Raw genomic sequence first — 24658 nt, 5'->3', positions numbered from 1 at the left:
TAGGTCCTTCAAGCCGGCAAAAACAGCTCTGACCCATCGAGGAATCCACAAGACCTCTGAAGGTGTTCTGTGGTATCCAACACCAAAACGTAAGTCCTGTAAATTGTGAGGTGCGGCCTCCATGGATCAGACTCGATCTGATTGAGATTTGGGGAATTTGGAGGCCAAGTCAACATCTTGAACTTTTTGTCATGTTACTCAAAACACTCCTGAACAATTTTTGCAAAGTGGCAGGGCATATTGTCCTGCTGGAAGAGGGCACTGCGGCGTGGCATGGGGGCAATCAGCCTGTGGCGTTGCTGAGGTGTTATCAATGCGGCGTGGCATGGAGGCAATCAGCCTGTGGCACTGCTCGAAAATTTCCTGGCCGATGGCTGCGCTGACTCTGGACTTGATATAACACAGTGGACCAACACCAGCAGATGACATGGCCCCCAAACCATCACTAAGGGTATGTTCACACGACAGCGTCCGTAACGGCCGAAATTAGGGGGCTGTTTTCAGGAGAAAACAGCCCCGTCATTTCAGTCGTAACGGCATGTGCAGGCGCTTGAACGCCGCGTCCATTACGGACGTAATTGGCGCTGCTTTTCATTGGAGTCAATGAATAACGGCTCCAATTACGCCCCAAGAAGTGACAGGTCACTTCTTTGGCGCGGGCGTCTATTTACGCGCCATCTTTTGACAGCGACGCGTAAATATACGCCTCGTGTGAACAGACAAACGTCAGCCCATTGCTTTCAATGGGCAGATGTTTGTCAACGCATTCAAGCCATAATTTCGGACGTAATTCGGGGGTTAATACGCCCGATTTACATCCGTAATTAGTGATTGTGAACATACCCTAACTGTGGAAACTTCACACTGCACCGCAAGACACTTGGATTGACGCCTCTCCACTTTTCCTACAGACTCTGGGACCGATTTTTCCAAATGAAATGCAAAATTTACTTTGTGAAGTTTCCACAGTCAGTGATGAATCAACCTGGGCTTCCATAACACCTCAGCACTGCCACAGGCTGATCGCCTCCATGCCACGCCGCATTGATATCACCTCAGCAGTGCCACAGGCTGATCGCCTCCATGCCACGCCGCATTGATAACACCTCAGCAGTGCCACAGACTGATCACCTCCATGCCACGCCGCATTGATAACACCTCAGCAGTGCCACAGGCTGATCACCTCCATGCCACTCCGCATTGATAACACCCCAGCAGTGCCACAGGCTGATCGCCTCCATGCCACTCCGCATTGATAACACCTCAGCAGTGCCACAGGCTGATCGCCTCCATGCCACGCCGCATTGATAACACCTCAGCAGTGCCACAGGCTGATCGCCCCCATGCCACGCCGCAGTGATAACACCTCAGCAGTGACACAGGCTGATCACCTCTATGCCACGCCGCATTGATAACACCTCAGCAGTGCCACAGGCTGATCACCTCCATGCCACACCGCATTGATAACACCTTAGCAGTGCCACAGGCTGATCACCTCTATGCCACGCCGCATTGATACAGTAATTCATGCAGAGTCGGAGCACCGACCAAGTACTGAGGGCATATACTGGACATACTTTTCAGCAGGACAACATTTCGGTATTAAAAATAATTTTTTTAATTGGGCGTATATAATAATCTAATTTTCTGAGAGACTAAGTTTTGGGTTTTCAGTAACTGTTCCCATAATCATCAACTTTAGAAGAAAAAAATGCTGGAAACAGATCCCTCTGTGTGTAATGAATCTATAGAATATATGGGCTTCACTTTTTGAATTGAATTACTAAAATAAATTAACTTTTTGATGATATTCTAATTAATTGAGAAGGACTAGTATATTGTGTACTTTTTCATCATTGTTTTGATGTATTTTTCATATTCATATTCCTACCGGTGTTAAGTACTATCTAGCTGAAGGATAGACAAAACCTGGTAGCCAGGTCCACTAAAAAATTCTTCATTGGCAACCAGGTTTCACAAAAATCTCTCCATTCTATCACAGCCTGGATACAGGGGGCGGGGGGTGCACAACCACGTCGATGGAGGGTCAGTGGACACCCGTTCTCTCGATATGTGGTGTTCTTAAAGGTGGAACCCCACCTATCAGACATTTATGGAATATCCTGTGGATATGCCATAAAGTAAATATCTTAAATGAGAAAACCCTCCTAAGTGTCGAAGCGGTCATATTGGAGACTGTACAACGAGGCACGCGTTTTATTTTTGCAATAAATAGTAGAAAATTGACAGAAAACCGTCCATACACTAATTCAGTCTCCAGGAAGAGTTACAGTCATTCTACTAAAATAACAGTCCCTCCCCCAGGGAGCAGGGAAAGCCAGGGACGGGTATACTTCCGACATACACTGCCATTGCAGTGTGAATAGACCCTTATTACTACTTTTTATTATTTCTGGTTTTATTATAATTTTACTTTTATATCTGCAGAATAAAATAAGTCCTTTCCGGAGCGTTCCGGTCTGAAGCGATAAAGCAGGCCTTCCTTCTCCGGATCGGTGAGGTCGCGGCGATCAGCCGCCACTGATCAGAAAGTCATGGCATATCTTAGTGTTATACCACCACTTAAGTCCAGACTGAAACTTTTTACAGGGCAAGTCCCCTCTCGTTACGAAAAAAAGGGGTAACTGTTCCACCATTGGAGAAAATGAGAACAACATTATGCAAATCTAATATGTCACACAAAAAAAATGAATGAACGAATGAAAATAATAAATAATTGTGTTTCTTGGCTCGGAAACACGTTGAAAAGATTGTCTACTTGGCATCAATTCATAAAAACATTTTTCTCAGTACTAATAAGGGATTGACTAATATTTTTAAAGGCGAGACAGATTATAATTTCACAATACCATAGAAACAAGTCACTGAAAGAATAATTTCATCTCTTTGAGAAATATTGAAGGTCAGTCCAAGGATATCTTCGAGGACTTTGATGAATTCTCTGGTATAACCAGTTGACATCTCTTGGGAATACAGGGAAACCCAATTCAACGTGTGACTCTTATCAGTAGGTATAAATCGGGAAGGGGAAGAGAATACGAACCTAACCAGTCTGGAATGCTACTAGAAGTTTTATTCCGGGGCAAATGTTAAAGGGGTATTACCACAATCAAAAATGATCACCTATCCACAGGATAGGTAATGATTTTTTATCATCACTGGGGGGCCTTACTGCTGGGACCCCAACTGATCGTTAGAACTGGGGTTCCAAACCCCCATATCCTCCTTACTGCACTCCCTGCAGCGAGGAGGAGCTTGAATAGAGTGGAGGTCGAGCGTGCGCACTGCATCATCACGGAAACAGCCGAGCTCTGTACTGGGCTGTTTCTGTCATTCCCATAGACTTTGAAAAGAGCGTCAGCGCGCCTATTCGACCACCGCTCTATTCAATGTCCTCCTCGCAGAGGAGGTGCAGGACCCGCGTTTTTACGATTGGTGGGGGTCCCAGCGATCAGAAAATTATCTCCTATCCTATAGATAGATGGTGTTTTTTTATTCTGGTGCAACCCCTTTCATTTCATCCATTGCCAGGAATGATAAAAAAAGGAACGGTTTATTTCTCTCCCAGAAACAGCGCCACTCTTGTATATAGACTATGTCTGATATTGCGACTCGTTCCCATTCCAGTAAATGGGGCTGACCTGCAATACCCGACACAAACCCTGTACAAGAGGGGCACTGTTTAAGTGGAAAAAAAAAAAGATACTTATTTTCCAAAAACATTTAGGTCCATAAAATGGTCTGCATCTCGGTAAAAGAGGAGATGTAAACTGTAAGAATTGAGGAACCAGAAGCTCAGACACAATGGGAGACATAAACCCGGGCTCATCTACAGGCCTAACTTTGTAACTGCATAGCACCATGAGAATAGGAAAACTTTTTGAATTTTAAAGTAAAAAGAATATGTCAATCTAAAACCTTATATATACACGCACGACTACACTATGTGCATACGGAGTGTACTGCAGAGCCAGAATACAGACCCATAGATTCCTTATATACCACCACGTGGTGTCTCCATGGAGGTACCATATTATCACAGTGGTTCCAGGGGGGGAATACTAAAATAACATGGCATGCGTTGGAGAATAACTCAATTTGTAAAATAAGAGACACACACAGAGGTAAAGTAAGGGCTCATAGATTTCTATGGGTGCCCTATTTGGGATTCATGTCACATGTATCCTAAATATGGCAATGTGTGTAAGCCCAAAATTTGGGGGCCAACCCAACTTTTACAAAGCCTGAAATGAGATAAATACTAGTGTCAAAATCCTTTAATCCAGTGCCTAATGTATAAGAAACTAGTGTCCTAATGTATTGAAAGGGGTTCTCCGCTTTGGACAATCCCTACTTGCTAAAAGGCTCCCTTGACAATAAGCTGATCACAGAGTGTCCCTCTTGCTGGGATCCACAGTGATCATCTGTAATCTGTGAGGAAACCTGGCAGTAAGTGTTAAATTTTCCTGTAGCGCCACCACAGGGGAAATTAAGCATTACACAGTGCCCATTCAAATCAATGGTATGCCTGTGTAATGCTTTTTGTAACTGCTACCCGCTAGCCAAGAGAGGAGTATCCTGAACAGCTGACCCCCCCAATAAAGAGGTTTAAAATAATCATTATCTATCACCTATCCCCAGGATAGTTGATAAATAGCTGATTGGTGGGGGTCTGACTGCTGGGACCCCCACCGATCACAAGAATTGGGTTAGCGTATCACTCTTGTGAGCCCCATAGAAATGGAGCGGTAGCAAACATACTCTACCACCGCTCCATTCATTTGTATGGAAATGCCAAGCGCTGTCTTCGGCGGCTCCATAGAAATGAATAGAGTGGTGGCCGAGCATGCGTACTACCACTCCATTCCTATGGGGCTACCAGGAACGGCAAGTTAAGCTTGTCCTTGTGATTGCTGGAGGTTCCAGCGGTCAGATATTTATTACCTATCCTGTGCAGGGTTGTCACGATACTAGAATTTGGACTTCGATACCGATCCTTCGTCTAGTATTGCGATACTCGATACCAAAACGATACTTTGCCAACAATAATAAAAAAAAGATCTTCCATTTTCTGATGTGAGGCGTGTGGTGTGATGAATTTTGGACCTCCATGCGCCGCACATTAATTGTAATTAACCTCATCATGTTCCTCGCAATCATAATGGACAACATTGGGTAAATGTGTGAGGTACATGATGGGGTTCAAAATTCATCACACCTCGTGCCTCTCATTAATAAGTGAAAGAAAGCAGTTTTTTATTTTATAACAGCGTAAAAATAAATCACGCTATAAATGTGTTATTACGGTCGCGACGATACCAAATATGTGTATATTTTATGTATTGAGACTTATTTTAATGTTTATTGTAAAAAATGCGTGTTGTTTTTTTTTTGTTTAACATTACCTTATTTTTTTAAACTTTAATGCACTGGCATATATCTATATACTGATTGTACATAGGCAGTTGTTAGGACATACCGAAGTATACCCTAACAACAGGAAATATGGTCAGACAGCCCTGGGGTCCTTCAATGGACCCTGGTCTGTTTGCCCATAAATGGTATGTCCCTCGATCGCGTCTCAGGGATTCCCTGTGGCCCGATCCAAAGAGCACCCCCCTTCTCATTTACCGCTTGAATGCTGCGGTCAGCTTTGATCGCAGCATTCAGGGGAATAGCGGCGGAGATGATAGATTTCTGTTATCTCCGCCGTTAGAGCGGGGCTGAGGCTGTGTAATACAGTCATTGCCCGCTCCAGACAATTAGTGTGTGCGCGCGATCATTATGAGGTGATGCGGCCGGCGCTGCACTAATGAGAGTTGGCACAGGCGCTGAGGACAGAACATGGGGGTGCATTGCACTGCGCCCGCCATGTTCTGTCTTTAGTGCCGGCGCTCATTAGTGCAGCGCTGGTCGCATCAACTCATGCTGACCGCGCGCACTTGTCAGGCCTCAGGAGCGCGGCAATGGCTGTATCACACAGCCGCAGTCCCGCCCTAACAACATTCATGTGTTACAATACTAAGCTGTGCGGCAGCACAGCTTAGTATTGAAATACATGAAATAACGGTATTGAACCTTTTGAGGGTGCACGGTATCGAAACAGTATCGAAGTTTCGATGCATTGTGCAACCCTAATCCTGTGGATAGTGATAAATATTGATTAAAGGGAAACCCCTTGAGTTCAGGGTGTTTGAAAGTACATATTTCCCCACTTCTGTTCCCACATGTTTTTTGCAGCATGCAGTCCCACAGTCATAGAGTGATCGGACCTGCAGCTGCATCCCCCTCCCTCCCTACTACTTACGGTGTTACTCTAGATGGATTGTTTGCGGGACAAATAAAGTGGAAAGGGGGGGGAGGTGCGAATTTCCGCTAATAACATATGTTACAAAGTTTAATGTATTCACAAATTTTATGCAAATAAAATATATTGATAGGTACGATTTAATGGAAAACCACACAAGGAGTGAAGGACACTGAGCACATGAACTGACCCCGAGTTACAGAAGGATTCATAGTTCATTTAATTCCGCACAGGGACTATGCTCTGGTCTTGTCCGCAGGACCTCCACTAAGTGGGCAGGGGTTTGTCTGTGAACAAATCGTCAACAGGCTGCAAGTCCGAATCAGTACAAATAAGTTCATTGACTCGGAGATAAACCAATCTTATCAGCTTCTACACGAGGAGCGCTCCAAAGTACCACATAAAAGGATTCCATACTAAAAACGTACATAAAACGAAAAAAAAAAGCACAACGACAAAAATCACGGCAGATTCGGATCCGCCATGACCGATACCAACGGCAATGACGAACCTCATCGACTATAATGGAGTCCATCAGGTTACTTTCCTGGTTTCCATCATTTTACCAGACAAAAAAGCGCTTTTGCTGCTCTAATCTCTCCGGGATATTTTACAGAATCAGTGACGGAAGCTCCTGACCAACGCAGGTGTGAACACAGCTTTAAAGGAGATTTACAGTTTTAGGTAATGAAGCTTAAAGCGACCCTCCGGTCTCATGGCCAAAATTATAAATGTGATGGGGCATGTGGAGTAATATTACCTGGTGTCCTCCAGTTGCCCCCCTATGCTGTGGATCCGCTGTTTTAGGGTCCCCTCTGTGTTGTCTCAAAATGGCTACGGGATTTCTCAAACGGCGTCTAAGACACTCCCTCTGTTTACGGAATGGATAGAACTGGTCACGTGAGCAGCTCTGACCAATCTGAGAACAGCGGGAGTGTCTCAGACTCCGTCTAAGAAGCGCTGCAGCCGTTTTGGGACAGCACAGAGGGGACTCTAAACCGGCGGATCCACAGCAGAGGGGCACAAGTGGAAGGCACGAGATATTATTACTCCATATACACCATCATATTTAAAATGTTGCTCCAGGACCAGAGGGGCGCTTTAAATCCCTGCATAAATAGAAAGTTGTACAACTACTTTCTGTTTCAATCCCTCACCATTTTCAAGATAAAGGGCTAGTTCACACTGAGTTTTTTTGCCCTGTTTTTGATGCGGAAACCGCGCCAAAAATGTCTGAAATTGCCTCCCATTGATTTGGCGGGCAAAAGAAGCGACATGCTCTTTCTTCTTGTGTTTCCGTCTCTGAACTCCCATTGAAATCAATGGGAGGCTGAGAAAGCGTTTTTCGCTGGGGTTTTTGTCCACGGCGCTCAATAGCCGTGGCCAGAAAATGTCTTAAAAAACACAGCAAAAAACGCGGCAAAGAAACTGCAAACCGGTCAAAATGTAATTTTGAGGCAGATTTTTCTGCCTGCAATAAACTCTATGTGAACGTACCCCAACGGTCAATCCAAACAAAGCGTATTATGTGCGGTTCTGACGCGCGTATTTGAGCGTGGCAAAACTGCAGAGTAATACAGTACCAGCATAGACGATGAGATTCTAGGGAATCTCATGCCAACGTTGCGAAACCGCAGCATGTCAACTTACCTCGCGATTTGGCTTGCAAATTCTATCCCTGTAGTTCTACAGAAAAACGCCGCGATTCACGCAGCACAACATAAAAAGCGCAACGAAAAATGCATCAAAATACCGCACCATCAGCTGCGTTTTTCCAGCAAATTTCTTGAGGTTTCCTGCGTATTTTCCCACAAAGCATTACCTAGACTGGAGACAACTGTATCCGCACCTCAGCTGAGAGTAGGACTAGCTATGTGCCCATTTGCAGCCTCTGAATGTAAACAACTGTGTTTTCATTCACTGACAGCAAAAAAAATATCTTGGAAAAAGGTGAGGACTTGAAACACAAGGCATAATGAATAGTTGTAGTACTTTTCTATTATACAGTGATGAGAGTTTATATACGGACAGTTTAGGACACTGAAGTACACGTTTAACCTAACAGCAGCATCCGTCAAACATAGGCTCCCATGTTAAAAAAACATACCACGCGGTATACCTTTTTAATTGGAATCCCTTCGGATGGATTAGCGCAGTCTACAACGCTATTTCATACGTGAAAAATAAAAGTACACCGACGTATACCCGCCCGACAGCGGCCGAAAGGAAAATGTTTGGTCTCCGTCGGCTAATGGAGCCCTATGGACACGTCGGGAGCATTCCAGTCGTACACGATAAACATAGTTCAGAAACGTGAGCTGAAGGGGGACTTCAAAAACAGCACCACTCATGTTCATAGGCTGTGCCTGGTATTGCAGGTCTGCTCTATTTACAAAAATGGGGCTGAGCTGCAATACCAGACACATCCTATGGACAAGAGGGGCGCTTGTAGAATACTACGGAAAAAAAACAACTTATTATCAGCCTAGAAAGGACAGCTGTACACAGGGTGTATTCACACGTTGCAGTCATGTCACGGATTTCGCAAAAATGTAAATATGACTGCGACGTGTGAATACACCCTCGAAATAGACTTACCAGTCTCATGGTAGAACGTAGTCAGAGGTGAGAAAACTTGGAAAAGTCACACAAACTTTAGGAGTAGAAGAAGTTCCAGCGAAATGTCAATGCTATTTATTGACGCAGAAGATTGATAGGACCACACAATACGAGACTGATGAAACACTTGTGTGTACCTCGTATATTAATAGACCATTGTACCGCAACCCACGGGTTTCTAAAGTTAAACGCCGCATTACTCTATGACATCATCATGACTCGCTGTATTTTCAGATCCGGAAAAACTAATCTGCAGAAAAGAACTAGTGATGAGTAAGACCCAATTCAGACCATGACGTCATTCGTTCAACTCGTCGGAACGAGATTTATATCTTCACATTTGCGTTGCCCTATCCATTTCAATATCATACGTTTTGTTTTTTAACGGATGCTGTTATAAAAACAGATTACGCCTCATGCACGCGACCGTGTCCCGTCAGTGATCCGAGGTAAGATAGAACATGTCCTTATCTTTCCTCCGAGATTCTGATTATTTTTCACGGACCCGATTCACCCGCTAAAGTGAATGCGTCCGTGAAGACTATCGGGTGCCACTCGGCTGCCATCAAAAACGGTTTCCGGAAACCTAGCGAATGGAAGGCAACCGAAACAAAATAATTACCATTGAAATCAATGGTAATTCTAACGGAACTGTTGCTTTATGTTTTTTCTTTCGATCCTCTCATCCCCTGACAGAAAAGCGGTAAACGTATATTAACGGTTTTTTTTGTAACAGAGAAAAAAGTCCTGTAGTCTGCACTTTTATCTCCGTAAAAAAAACGGACGACTGACATAACGAATGCGAAGAGACGCGGACGGATGCAATTTAAAATCCCATTGATTTCAAGGGGATTTTTAACGGATTTGATTTAATCCGTTTTTCGGATCTAAAAACGAAGCCGAGTAATGGATTATACAACACAAGTGTGAACTTTAGAAGATACCCCTGTCCATATAGTTTATAAGGACATATAGACATCATAAAGGGGACTTGCTCAGGACTCGAACTCATCAAAAAAAGGTACACAGTTGGTATCCATTTTTTTTATTTTGGAAAAACTGTATATGCCAAATAGGAATGCACGATGCATCGAAACTTCGATACTGTTTCGATACTCTGCATCCCCAAATGGTTCGATACCGTTGTTTCATGTATTTCGATACTTAGCTGTGCGGCCGCACAGCCAAGTATAGTAACACATGAATGTATGAGAGCGGGGCTGCGGCTGTGTAATACAGTCATTGCCCCGCTCCCGAGTCCTGACAAGTGCGCGCCGTCAGGATGATGCGATGCGGCTGGCGCTGCACTAATGAGCAGTGACACTGAAGACAGAACACGGCGGCCGCACAGCCAAGTATAGTAATACATGAATGTATGAGAGCGGGGCTGCGGCTGTGTAATACAGTCATTGCCGCGCTCCTGAGTCCTGATAACAAGTGTGCGCCGTCAGGATGATGCGATGCGGCCGGCGCTGCACTAATGAGCGGCGGCACTGAAGACAGAACACGGCGGGCGCACTGCAAAACACCCCCATGTTCTGTCTTCAGTGCCTGAACCGCCGTTCATGAGTACAGCGCCGGCCGCATCACCTCATGCTGACCACGCGCGCACTTCCTGTCAGGAGCAGGGCAATGGCTGTATCATACAGCCGCAGCCCCGCTCTATAACGGTGAAGATCAGAGAAACCGCTACTCTCCGCCACTATTCTCCTGAATGCTGCGATCACAGCTGACTGCAGCATTCAGGGGAAAATGAGAAGGGGGGATGCCCCTTGGATCGTGTCACAGGAAATTCCTGTGACGTGATTGAGGGACATACCATATATGGGCAGACAGCACAGGGTCCATTGAAGGACCCCAGGGCTGTCCTACCATATTCCTGTTAGGGCATACTGAGGTATGTCCTAACAACTGCCTGTGTACTATCAGTACACAGGCTAATGTACTGGGATATAGATATATGTGCACTTCTTAATATATTTGGTGGATTTTTTGCCTACGTGCATTAGTTTAAGAGCATGTTCACATCAACGTCGGGTTCAGTTTAGGGTTTCCGTTCGACTTTTCCGTCTGCAGAACCGATGAACGGAAAGTCAAAGCTTCCGTTTGCATTACCATCGATTTCAACGGCAATACTTCCATTGCAGTTGTTTTTTTTTCCATTCCATAAAATTTTTTCGCGGAAACAATAGCGGAATCGACCTTATGAGGCCCTGAAAGAAATCTTCAGGGAGATTTGTCAAAACTGGTGGAGTAGTTGTCCATAGCAACCAAACAGGTTCAACATTTCATTTTTAAGAGGCACTTTTGAAAATGAAAGAAGCAATCTGATTGGTTGCTATGTGCAACTACATCACCTTCCCTTTGCAACAGTTTTGGAAATCTCCCCCGCATGTTCTTCCCTTATATAATCAGGTCGGATATGACCCTTTTAACCGGGCCAAAACCGGCGCCAAAAATTCTTCAAACAAAGGTTAAACATTAACTAAGTACGAAGAATGGACAAGATGAATCAACATGTCTTCTCCTAGGTCAATGGTTCAAGGTAAAGAGGTGTTCTCTATATACAGTACCAGTATCTAGGACTATGTTAGTCTCGGTTATTAGATCTGCAGTCGGACCAGGATCTGCGGTCGTAAAAGGGTCGCAAAAATGTGGCCATATTACGCTCATGTGAACCCGGCCTAGAACTACAAACCATTGGTATTTACAGAGGACCTGTCGCTTCTCCTGACACGTCTGTTCTAGAAAATATTTGTATTCCCCATGAGATAACAATTCTGGAGAATCTTTTCTTAGAATTCTAGGTTCTGCCGTTCCTCTATTATTCATCCTAGAAATATATGAATAAATTGACAACTGGGTGTTATCAGTTGGCGGGGGCGTGTTACTGCACAGAGTGACAATGCCCAATCAGAGCTGGCAGAGTGAGACTAGGGACACGCCCCTTTGACGAGGGAAATGGTAACACCCAGTTGCCAATTTATTCATAAATTTCTAGGAGGAATAAAAGAGGAACGGCACAATATAGAGTTCTAATTAAAGATGCTCCAGAATTGTTATTTCATGGGGAATACAATTATTTACTAAGATAGACATGTCCGGGGAGGAGACAGGTCCTCTTTAATTCTACCTCATATCCACGCTATATGGCGAGCAATCCATCTGGGCATTAGGAGTACTGCACGAGAACATGGGGTCATTTAAGGTGCACATCGTAATGCAAACTTCCATAGAGTTCATCGAGACTTGTGCTAAAGGGCACGGCAAGGGTAAAACAGTAGCCCAGAAACATATATATAATTATATTATAGTTCATCTTTACTACCCATGGTGAGAATCTCAACGATTGCAGGCGTCTACTGATATATATTTACAGCTATGCCATAGTGCCCAATGAGATGTTTCTACCGGAAACAAAAATGCCTTCAACTCCCCAAAAATTTTTATATTTCTGACACGACGACAAAAAAACGGCTTCACATATCCAAAAATGGTGCTAAAAATAACCCCCGAAGATCAGCAGAACGAAGGGACCGCGGCGCTTGCAGGAGCACCGTGTCTCGTCAATGCTGTTCCAGACACGGAGATGCATCGGTACACGCGGCAGTGCCTGGTATCGCAGCCCAGCCCACGCCCATTCACTTGAATAACCCCATTACGGATGTACCTCTGTGGAATGACAAAGAATGGGCCGCAGGACCCCAGCGAGAACAATTTTGCCATTATACTGCTGACTGGACTGCCACCAACTACACACTGATGGCCTAGCCTAAAGATAGGCCATAAATGAAAATTCCTGTAAAAAAAAATTTAAAAAGTGATTCCCAAGATTAACATTATCAACTATTAACAGGATAAGTGATAAACGTGTGTTCCCTGGGGCGCCACGATCACTAGAACGGGGGCTACAAACCCACCGTTCCTTCTAATTGCACCCCCGCATTAAAGGGGTTTTCCCATCTTAGACATTTGTAACATAAAATAGCTTTTGAGTTCTGGAAACAGCGTAGCTCGCCGGGCTACGCTGTTTCCGTAACTCCCATACACTTCTATGGGAGTTACAGAAACAGCTTAGCTCAGCGAGCACTCGGCTGTTTCCGTAATTCCCGACCACCTAACCACGAAGTGGCTGGGAGGCAGCGGAGCCAATTTAGCTACAACAGAGTTTTGGGGGCCACGTTCTAGAGATAAGTGTGGGTCTCCAAGATGGGACCCGCATCTATCAGACAAATGTCCATGATGGGAAAACCCCTTTAAGGAGAACTTTGAATGCTCCATTCAAAGTCTATGGGACTAAGGATCAGTTCACACGTAGTATAAATACTACAGATTTTCCGCAATAGATTTTGTTGCGGAAAATGCGCAGCATATTGCAGTGGCAGCAAAGTGGATGAGATTTGAACCAATCTAATCTATACGCTGAATAAATGCAGAGCGGAAAAAAAAAGACGCTCAGAAATTGACATGTGGTGCGGTTTTTAAATCCGTAGCATGTCAATTGTATTTGCGGAAACGCTGCTTATTTGTTTCGGTATTTCCCTATTGAATTCAATGGGGAGGTAAAACCCGCAACAAATAGCAGATATTGCGGTTTTTTGCGTTGGATTAACTTATACTTACCCAAAACTCTGTGTTTCTTCATCCAGGCCGGCCTCCTGGGATGACGTTTCATCCTATGTGACTGCCGCAGCCAAATCACAGGCTGCAGTGGTCACATGGAACAGCTGATCGGTGCGGGGTCCGGGTGTCGGACTCCACCAATTATATACTGTTGAACTGTCCTGTGGATAGGTCACCAGTATGAAAAAATGCCCTATGCCCGGACAACCCTTTTAATAGCTCACACTGTTCAATACTGTCAAACACTAACACACATACGGTGAACCGTCGCTACAATCGTGTCAGCGTTTGACAGTATTGAGCCGTAAAGGGATTGAAGGTAAAGCAGCGCTCTCATGAGCGCCGTGGCCCCTTGAAAACAGCTGATTAGGGGGCTCAGAGAGTCAGACCCACACCAATCAGATACTAAGGGCCCATCCTGGGGATAGGCCATTTATTTTATCTCCCCGGAAAACCCGTTTAATCTTGGGAATACCTCTTGGTGGGCCCATGGAATTCCATGGGCCCACCAGAGGAGATTATTCTGCTGGCTCACCTTCCATCAATAAAGAACATGTACATATCCACTTTTCATTTCATCATACTCCTTGTTCTTATCATTGTACACACAAGACATATCATCAATTACGTCTTATAGGTAATTTGTGAATCATCTCATAAGAAATACACCCTAGTGGCAAGTGATTGGCTCCAAAGAGCTCCAAATAGGAAGGTCTTCTGCTGGATTTTTAAGGCCCATTATTGTGTTAGAGCCTTGGCCCAGCAGAGGATCCTCTAGTTCTCTGGTGAGCCAGTCCAACCCTAACTAGAGGAGAGGACGGAGCGGAAACGGGGACAGGTGAGTGTGGCACTATCTACATCTGTGGCACTATCTACATCTGTGGCACTATCTTAGTTAACCTAAACTCGATTTTTATGTATGAAAGCATTAGTATAAGTTATAGTAGTACTTCCCATGTATTATTAATTTGAATTACTGCAGACTACAAACTCCTCCTTGGCTAAAAATACTCAGCAAAAATGCTATAAGGAGTATTTTTACTCTGCTGGACAAAAAGTTGTGCGACCTCTGTATGGCATAATTCCTAAAGGGACTATGTGGGGACCGAAAACTATCAGCAGTGTACTCACTGCAGTATGTGGGTACACACGCTAATATACATTCCGGCCACCCATCACGCTGATGAGATTTTAATAGATTTTTATAGCGCTGCCGGGGGACCGGAAGTCTAGTTGCACAGTCTTCCTTGATGATGACGCGACTCTTCGTCATGTGACCGGCCCCGCTGTACTCTACGTAATAGATGTAGCAGTTGTGCATCGATTACATAGGGTACAGCGGGGCCGGTCACATGACGAAGGGTCGTGTCATCATCAAGGGAGACTGTGCAACTAGACTTCCACTCCCCCTGCCAGCGCCATAAAAATCTCAATCAGCGCGACGGGGGACCGGAATGAATATTAGCGAGTGTACTCACATACTGCAGTGAGTACATTGCTAATACTTTTCGGTCCCCACATAACCCCTTTAAAGGAACACTCCAAAACTGAGACATTGTGTTATGCCTAATATAGAGCCTGAAGGGGCGGGGCATGACAAAGTGATTCTCTCTTTCAATCCCGGTATCATGCACCCCAAGCCCTACACTAGAAGTATAACACATTATATCAGTTTGTCCGGAGTGTTCAACCACCCGAACCGGGATGATCTGGTAACATTTGTCCCCATCTGTGTACCCCAGGTGAAGGATAATGTATGTATATTGACTTCAATCAATAAACCTGTATAATTGATATCTATTGTATAAAGAACGTGTTCTAATACAACGCCTGAAACGTAAAGCTACACATATGAATAATTGACGCTGTATTGAACCCAACAGTCGCTACTCCTCATCATTAACATTTTGTGATATATCGTCAAAATGCGAAGAAATGCTGTATACATAGACATGACCCATTATTCTCCCGCGGACAGCGCTTGCCGGTACTTTCCTGGCTGGATACGGTTTACAAGTGTGGACTTTATATATCACAAGCCGTATTTCCGATAAAAACGGGAAATCTTAATTAGTAGAACGTCAAAGTCTCTCTTTCTAGTCCCAATGAGCATCCAACCTACCAAGCTACGAAGGCCGCTGTCACCAGAAAAATCCTCCAGTAGCAGCTCCGCCTCTTGCTGACGGTTCCTAATAGATAACTAAAATTTCTGGGCGCGTCAGAATTAGCAAAAAATATAATAAAATCGTTTTTTCTATGAATGTAAACCAAAAAATAACAAGGCTATGTAATGCTGGTCATCATTGACTTCCCGCAACAATTCTTTTTCTGTCATGTACCGCTCCATACGGCTACTATCGGTAAACTGGTACGTTGCTGCTGACAGATCCTCTTCGCTAGTCGTTACGTCAGCACAATTCACGGATGTTCTTCTCCGATGTGAGCTTTGGCCAAGTATTTTATTTTCAGCATAAAATCACCTCCTGGTAGTGTCACCAATACCCGCCAATTCACTAAATGGGTGGGACCGCATTTGTTTTTAGTGGTACGGTAGTGAGAGGCTGTGTCCACACTAATCCACTGACAGATGCCGGGAAAGTCGCAACGGCAAATCCGCACTAAATCATGTGGTGAGTGTCCAAAAAACCCACCTGATCCCTGAAAGTCGCTGTGCGAACAACCTATAGCGATGAAGTCAGCACGTGATTGCTGCTGCCGTCATGTGTCGGCACAACACGTCATCGCTGGAGGCCGGGTGTACAGAGACTGGAATCAGGGAAGTGTTCATGAACTTAGACAGGAACGTTATTAGCTGGATCTTGCGTGTGAGAGACATACGGGATCGGCTTTCAGCCAAGCCGTCAGTCCAGCTGACCTAACGGAATCCGAATCGGCTTTGATGGCAAAATACATGAACTTTCCGCAGCAGAATTTGACATACTGCGGATTTAAAAATCTCAACTGCAGGTCAATTTCTGGGCAGATGAGATTCGTTTACCAAGCATTGATAGCATATCAAATTGATACGCCATAAATCTCCGTGAGGCGGGGCCTTACACTTTTTCCTGAAACGGCACCACTCCAAACTTAGTGCTGTGCCGCGAATGGCGACACAACTTCGTCCAAGTGAATGCGCTTATGTCACAACTCCGACACAGCGTTGAGGCCCCTTACTTCTAGTCACCAGTGAAGGTCCCAGAGGTCAAAAACCCAACTGATCCCATAAAGATGTCACATCTACCAGTAATTCAATGCCATCAATACATATGGTGGGAATATCCCTTTATTTAAAGGGATTGTCCAGTCATAAGAAATTGATGGCCTATCCTCAGGATAGGCCATCAACATCTGATTGGTGGGGGGTCCAAATCTTGGCACCTGCGCCAATCAGATGTTCTGAAGGGGCCGCGGCCTCTTCATTCCCGTCACTGCTCCTACTGTGAACCGCCTACACACTTGTAGCGGCGGTTCACAGTTTTTAGGGGATTCGGAGGTAACAGACGGGGTTCCTCTGTTCGGGAGGTTATAAAGAGTGTCTCTTGCTCTGGAGGACTGGTCCTGCATGACGCAGACAACCCATTGATGTGAATGGGCACTATGTAATATTGAATTTCTCTTGTGGTGGCGCATTTTATAATTATCATTTCATTATACAAATGCCGTCGTTCACCCCCCGCCATAAAAACTCCTCATTCACTGACGAGGTCAAAGACCATGTAATCCGCTAACCTTAAAGGGTTTGTCCTGTTTCAGCAAGTGAATGTTATTTTTTGCATAATTAAAAGTTAGGCCTTGGTACGAAAAAAAACAAAAAAAAACGATGATTAAACGTGTCAAAAACGCTAGTGTTTTTGTAAAGTGCTTTTTAAAACTACAGTCATTGACGCGCTTTCATTGTGGGTTTTATTTTACGGTTTTGTGCGCGCTTTCGGTGCGTTTTTTTGGCGCGTAATTAGAACTCCCATTGGCTATGGGAATTAGGCACTTTTTCGGCGCATTTTAAGCACCAAAGAATTGACAAACACCAATTTAAGCGCCAAAGAACGCTTTAAATACAATCCATGTGGACAGGTCCTTATACAATTTTCCAATATACTTTCTGTGTTAATTCCGCACGGTTTCCAAGATCTCTGCTTGTTGTCATTTATTAGGAACATGCATTGTTTACTTCCAGTGGATAAAACTCTGGCCGTGTTCATATAATGGACACACAGGTGCTGGGATCGTTACAGTTACAGTATGTGTATTAGAGCAGAGTCTTGCACCGAACCGTGCACCTGTGGGTCCATCACATGACCATGTAACGAGCCGTGCACCTGTGTGTCCATCACATGACCATGTAACGAGCCGTGCACCTGTCTGTCCATCACATGACCATGTAAGGATCCCGGCACCTGGGTGTCCATCACATGACCATCTAACGAGCCAGGCACCTGTGTGTCCATCACATGACCATGTAAAGAGCCGTGCACCTGTATGTCCATCACATGACCATGGACAACGGACGTGTGAACGGCCCCATTGAAATGCATGGGTCCAGGTGACGGCCGTTGTTCTAACGGCCGTCACACGGACGAGATTCACGCTCATGTGAATGAGCCCTTACAGCAAGCAGAGATCTTGAAAACCACAAGGAATTAATAGCGACTGTATATTAGAAAACCGGATAACTTTATACTACACAAAATCTATCATTAATTTGTTTGAAACCGGACAAACACTTTAAGGCCATCCTACTGGGAACGACTTCTGATCCAATGCAAACTGTGATTGGCCGATGCACACGATCTGTCAATTTTTATATATGGGTCGGATATTTCTAAAAATTTAAACCCAAGTGGGCCAGTTACTAGACAACATATGATATGTGTGAAACACCCCATTTCTATTGTTGCCAATATGGGCAACCATGGCTCCCACATAAGGGGAGATTCACACGAACGTTGCGTTTTTGCGCGCGCAAACAACGCAGCGTTTTGCGAGCGCAAAAACCATTTGACAGCTGCGTGTGTCATGCGTGTCTGATGCGCGGCTGCGTGATTTTCGCGCAGCCGGCATCATAGAGATGAGGCTTGTCAACGGCCGTCACTGTCCAAGGTGCTGAAAGAGCTAAATCTTTCAGCACCCTCGACAGTGAATGCCGAACACAACAGCGAAAAACCTGTAAAAAAAAAGATAAAGTTCCTACTTACCGAGAACTTCCCGGCCGTTGCCTTGGTGACGCGTCCTTGGTGACGCGTCCTTGGTGACGCGCCTCTCTTGACATCGGGCCCCTCCTCCCTGGATGACACAGCAGTCCAAGTGACCGCTGCAGCCTGTGATTGGCTGCAGCCTGTGCTTGGCCTGTGATTGGCTGGAGCTGTCACTTGAACTGAAGTGTCATCCCGGGAGGTCGGACTGCAGGAAGGAGACAGGAGTAATCGGTAAGTTAGAACTTCGTTTTTTTTTTACAGGTTAATGTATTTTGGGATCGCAAGTCACTGTCCATGGTGCTGAAACAGTTTAACTCTTGCAGCACCATGGACAGTGACTATCTCCTGACGTCGCGTACCGATAATTTTTTTGCCGGGATCGGCCAAAACGAGTTTGGCCGAACCCGGTGAAGTTCGGTACGCTTGTCCGGCTTCGCTCATCGCAAAGACACTCCGTTTGGATGTTCGGAAACAGAAAAGCACGTGGTGCTTTTCGGTTTTCATTCATCCTTTTCACTGCTGTTGCGCGAATCACGCTCGTCCAACGGAAGTGCTTCCGTGTGGTGCGCGTGATTTTCACGCACCCATTGACTTCAATGGGTGCGTGATGCGCGAAATACGCAGAGTTATTGAACCTGTCGCGCATTTTGCGCAGCAGACAAACGCTGCGCAAAAAGCACGGACTGTCTGTACTGCCCCATAGACTTGTATTGGTCCATGCGTGCCGCGTGAAAACCACGCGGCCCGCACGGACCGAATACACGCTCGTGTGAATCCCCCCTAAGACTGGCAGCTGGAGTGGCTCCGTGGTTATCGGTCGTCTTGCACCACGTCTTTTCTTGGGTTTCCTTCCAGTCCCCCCATTAGTATAAAAGAAGCGGCTTCCTATTGACCTCAGTAAATGTATGAGGGCGTATCGTATCTTAGATGGTAAAACTGGTCTAAAGACGGGCGTACAGGCTTTCTACGAGGCCGTCTTCAGCCTAACACGGAGCGCTGATCTTAACCAAAGGTCCAGGGTGCTCAGCTGAGCGTTCTGCACCTTTGTTTCAGCGACGGTAGGGGACTCCGCAACCAGACCGCCCACCGTATCCATCAAAACTCCTGATATGTCGCTATGAAAACAGTTACTCTTAAATTGTCGAAGCCCAAATCAAACATTAACAGGATATACTGAGAACAGATGGAGTCTTTCTGGCCCATAGCAACAGAAAACCATAAAACCCATTAAAAACAGTGCCACACATGACTACAGGTTGTGTGTGGTATTGCCGCTCAGCCCCATTCACTTTAATGGAACTGAGCTGCATTACCAGACGCAACCTTTTAGCCGACCACACCTAAGACAGCAGCTATTTCTCCTATTCTATATCCATAAACACTCGGCTAAGAGGGCATCTTTATTGCAATATGGGGAGGGAAATAAGCTGCTGCTGCAACATCTCTCTGGCAGCGGGTTATCTGCTGTGGAACAAAGGATCGGGCATGTTATAATCCAACTTGCCCGATCCATTTTTGTGGAAGAGTCGGGAGGCCCCCAACATTGTTAGGAGGCCTCCGACATGAGATCACTGCGGGAGAGTCGCGTGCCCCCCCCCCCGACATATGAGATCATTGCGGGAGAGTCGCGAGGCCCCCCGACATATGAGATCATTGCGGGAGAGTCGCGAGGCCCCCCGACATATGAGATCATTGCGGGAGAGTCGCGAGGCCCCCCGACATATGAGATCATTGCGGGAGAGTCGCGAGGCCCCCCGACATATGAGATCATTGCGGGAGAGTCGCGAGGCCCCCCGACATATGAGATCATTGCGGGAGAGTCGCGAGGCCCCCCGACATATGAGATCATTGCGGGAGAGTCGCGAGGCCCCCCGACATATGAGATCATTGCGGGAGAGTCGCGAGGCCCCCCGACATATGAGATCATTGCGGGAGAGTCGCGAGGCCCCCCGACATATGAGATCATTGCGGCAGAGTCGCGAGGCCCCCGACATATGAGATCATTGCGGCAGAGTCGCGAGGCCCCCGACATATGAGATCATTGCGGCAGAGTCGCGAGGCCCCCGACATATGAGATCATTGCGGCAGAGTCGCGAGGCCCCCGACATATGAGATCATTGCGGCAGAGTCGCGAGGCCCCCGACATATGAGATCATTGCGAGAGAGTCGCGAGGCCCCCCGACATATGAGATCATTGCGAGAGAGTCGCGAGGCCCCCCGACATATGAGATCATTGCGAGAGAGTCGCGAGGCCCCCCGACATATGAGATCATTGCGGGAGAGTCGCGAGGCCCCCCGACATATGAGATCATTGCGGGAGAGTCGCGAGTCCCCCCGACATATGAGATCATTGCGGGAGAGTCGCGAGGCCCCCCCGACATATGAGATCATTGCGGGAGAGTCGCGAGGCCCCCCCGACATATGAGATCATTGCGGGAGAGTCGCGAGGCCCCCCCGACATATGAGATCATTGCGGGAGAGTCGCGAGGCCCCCCGAATATGAGATCATTGCGGGAGAGTCGCGAGGCCCCCCGACATATGAGATCATTGCGGGAGAGTCGCGAGGCCCCCCGACATATGAGATCATTGCGGGAGAGTCGCGAGGCCCCCCGACATATGAGATCATTGCGGGAGAGTCGCGAGGCCCCCCCCGACATATGAGATCATTGCGGGAGAGTCGCGAGGCCCCCCGACATATGAGATCATTGCGAGAGAGTCGCGAGGCCCCCCGACATATGAGATCATTGCGAGAGAGTCGCGAGGCCCCCCGACATATGAGATCATTGCGGGAGAGTCGCGAGGCCCCCGACATATGAGATCATTGCGGCAGAGTCGCGAGGCCCCCGACATATGAGATCATTGCGAGAGAGTCGCGAGGCCCCCCGACATATTGTGAGGGATCAATACTATGTATATTGTTTGAAAAATATGAGATCATTGCGGGAGAGTCGCGAGGCCCCCGACATATGAGATCATTGCGAGAGAGTCGCGATGCCCCCCGACATATAGGATCATCGGTCAATCACTTATGTGACACCCCATATTGCTGCCGGCAATCTAAAAAATTAAATACTTTCCAATATACTTCTACAATCCTTCATCCCCAGACCCCTGGCCAGAAGCTGACACTGATGTCACATGACTGTGACAGCCAATCACTGAATGCAACGTCATTAATACAAGCAGTGATAAACCACCGCGGTCTCACGATGCTACGTCTTTTCAGTCAAAATAGGGGGGGACAGGGATTGAATTCATACAAAAGAAAAATTATATATATATTTTGGGATTTTTATTTCTTTTCATTCTAATTTTTTTAACTAAAATGACATCATAGATAGATAGATATGAGATAGATAGATATGAGAGAGATAGATATGAGAGAGATAGATATGAGAGAGATAGATAGATAGATAGATAGATAGATAGATAGATAGATAGATAGATAGATAGATAGATAGATAGATATGAGATAGATAGATATGAGATAGATAGATAGATAGATTCTATCTGATAACACAGTCCCGAGAAGAACCATATGGGACCTACAGAACTAATCTAGCAGATTTCTACTCAATCAATACCCAGACCGCAATACAGGATACAATCCAAAGCCGAGCAAAAAAAACACCACAAACCTCCATGATAACCTATACACAAACACAGTTATGCTGCGTACCGTAAACGACTAGAACACAAAATGCCCAATTTACTACAGAGCCGTCCAGTCCGCCGTACGTCGACGGTTGTAATTGTATTTCACGGCTACACACACCGCCGGCGCGCTACAACACGCTGTATAATCTGCCATTAGACGTGGGAGAGGATGGAGGATACAGGCAATGGAGATCAGCACTACTGTATGTGAACAGCTCCGTGTCACAAATGCAGGGGGGGGGGGGGGGTGGAGGGAAAGGGGGATTCCCAAATTCAGAGGCATTTTTTTTTCCTGCTATACCAAAAAAAAAAAAATTTCCTCACACACGAATTAATACAATAAAAATTGCTCTCGTTAATTGCGTTCGGTAACGAGGAAGGGACCACCCGAAGGGAAACCGGGTCAGCAGCAATATCTGCATTGTACCTCGTAAAAAATCTGCATTTCAAAGCCGGAGGGAGGGGGAAAAAAAAAAAAAACCCGCAAACAGAACCGTGATTTATTAACCCCTCGTTGGTTATATTTTCTTTTTTGATTTCCGTGCGTTGATAACGATACGATCGGATATATGGAGAACGGAATCCCCCTTACATTGCAGATTTTCTGCCGTCAGCTCCTCAATAATACATCCAGATCGTTCGTTTCAGGCTCTCTCGCCTTCGTACGTCACGGAAGCTTCGAAACTCCGATGCCTCCCATATCAAAAAATAAATAAATAAATCACGAAGAGAAGGGGAAGAAAAAAAAAAAAAGGAAGAAAATGAGATCTGGAGGCAGCGATGGAGGAAGGGGAGGCATTCGCTTCTGATCTCTATTAAAGGGACAATCATTCCAAACACACACACACGGCTCCTATACGCGCTGCTCTGACACTGCTACATCACCACGTACTGATACAGCTTTACAGGTAAAAAAAAATAAATTATAAATCGGAGCAATGCACAACAACCAGGCATAGAAGACCGTATAGGATTCACATACGAGCCCATGTCCCAGGTCAAACATAGAAAATTTTTTTTTTTTTTTTTTTTGCAATATAAGATTTGCAGCCGTCCGTCCCCCACTGCAGCGTCCACCACCACCACCACGTTGTGCTTGCAGCATTGAGCTCAGGATCATGCTTGGCAAATGACTGCAATCCTTATCTAGTCTCCATGGGTGGATTTCCCAATTTCTTCCCTCCCCCCCCCCTACCCACGGAGAGTGGATATAGATGTATGTAACGTAACACAACATGCATTATGATGATGATCAACAAGATCAACCCATGTATTTGGAGATCCAGAATAAGAATTGCACATGGCAGTCATGGGGGGGTAATTGATCATTAGTAATATGGGACCTTATACAGGTGCATGGAGATCTATATGATGTAGATCTGGTCATATAAGTGACAGGCTGGTGTGTGTGTATATATATGGGGGGAGGGGGGTAGATATATACCGGTGCAGTGACATATACATAGGATACATGGCAATCTGGATGTAAATGCAAAGCGCTGCGATGTCTGTGGCTGCAGATCGCATGCATATCATATAATACAGATCGGAGATGGTGCTGGGACTATGTGCAGGTATTTATCACCAGGGATATCCACCGTGCAGCGCATTGATACAATGCTAATATTGCATAGATACAGCTGCAGGCACACATCAGGGGGCACCATGGGATCGCTGTTGCAGGAAGATGGTCTCTCTTATCAGCCAGGTGCCATTTTGTAGCGGCAGGTTGCCGGCTGGAGCCCCCATCACAGCCGCTGTCATGTCAATGGGAAGGATGGGGTCGGTGCAAGACACATATACACACACGTCACCGGAACCGCTGCGGTATTACCTGTCAGCACCCCGACGCGTATTTGGTGGTCGTGATTAGTAAGGATCATGCCCTCGGCCGCCATCTTCCTTCCGCCGGAGCCGCTGTCACCGGCCGTTCACTGAGCAGGAGAAGCCTGGGCTAGGGAAAAGCGGGGAGTCAGGCGAGCAAGCCGAGCGACGAGCACATCCAACCCGGCCGAGGGAAAGACGGAGACACTGAAGGGGGAGGAGGCAGCCAGGCGTGAGCAGTGCACAGCCGATGTGATCGAGCGAGAGCTCCTTCACTGAAGGGATTCCTGTGTCAGTGACTCTGAGAAGAGCCTGGCTCATCATTGCTACCGTATGTACTAGTCATGTGTAAAGCTAATGTCTGTCTTATTCACGCTGGCTGAGCAGTTGAATGCAGTTTATTGTTCTCTGTTAT

At 46.0% G+C, this 24658-nt stretch overlaps 1 protein-coding gene across 36 annotated transcripts in view; it reads right to left on the bottom strand.

Annotated features, from left to right (window-relative positions):
- Nucleotides 1-24438, bottom strand: part of GPHN (gephyrin) — a 264147-nt gene extending 239709 nt beyond the window's left edge. For 35 of the 36 annotated variants that reach the window (XM_075843622.1, XM_075843624.1, XM_075843627.1 and 32 more), the window contains exon 1: nt 24254-24332. In XM_075843622.1, the coding sequence (XP_075699737.1) occupies nt 24254-24317 (64 nt within the window). In that variant the 5' untranslated portion in view covers nt 24318-24332. Of the gene's footprint in view, nt 1-24253 lie in introns of all 36 variants that reach the window. The other variant, XM_075843629.1, reaches the window with a different exon arrangement.
- Between the last annotated feature and the right edge of the window lie 220 nt (nt 24439-24658).

Source organism: Rhinoderma darwinii, chromosome 12 (genome assembly GCF_050947455.1).
Source record: "Rhinoderma darwinii isolate aRhiDar2 chromosome 12, aRhiDar2.hap1, whole genome shotgun sequence".
NCBI classification, from domain to species: domain Eukaryota; kingdom Metazoa; phylum Chordata; class Amphibia; order Anura; family Rhinodermatidae; genus Rhinoderma; species Rhinoderma darwinii.
The sequence above is the reverse complement of the archived record's forward strand: the minus strand, read 5'-3'. Positions and strand labels throughout refer to the sequence as shown.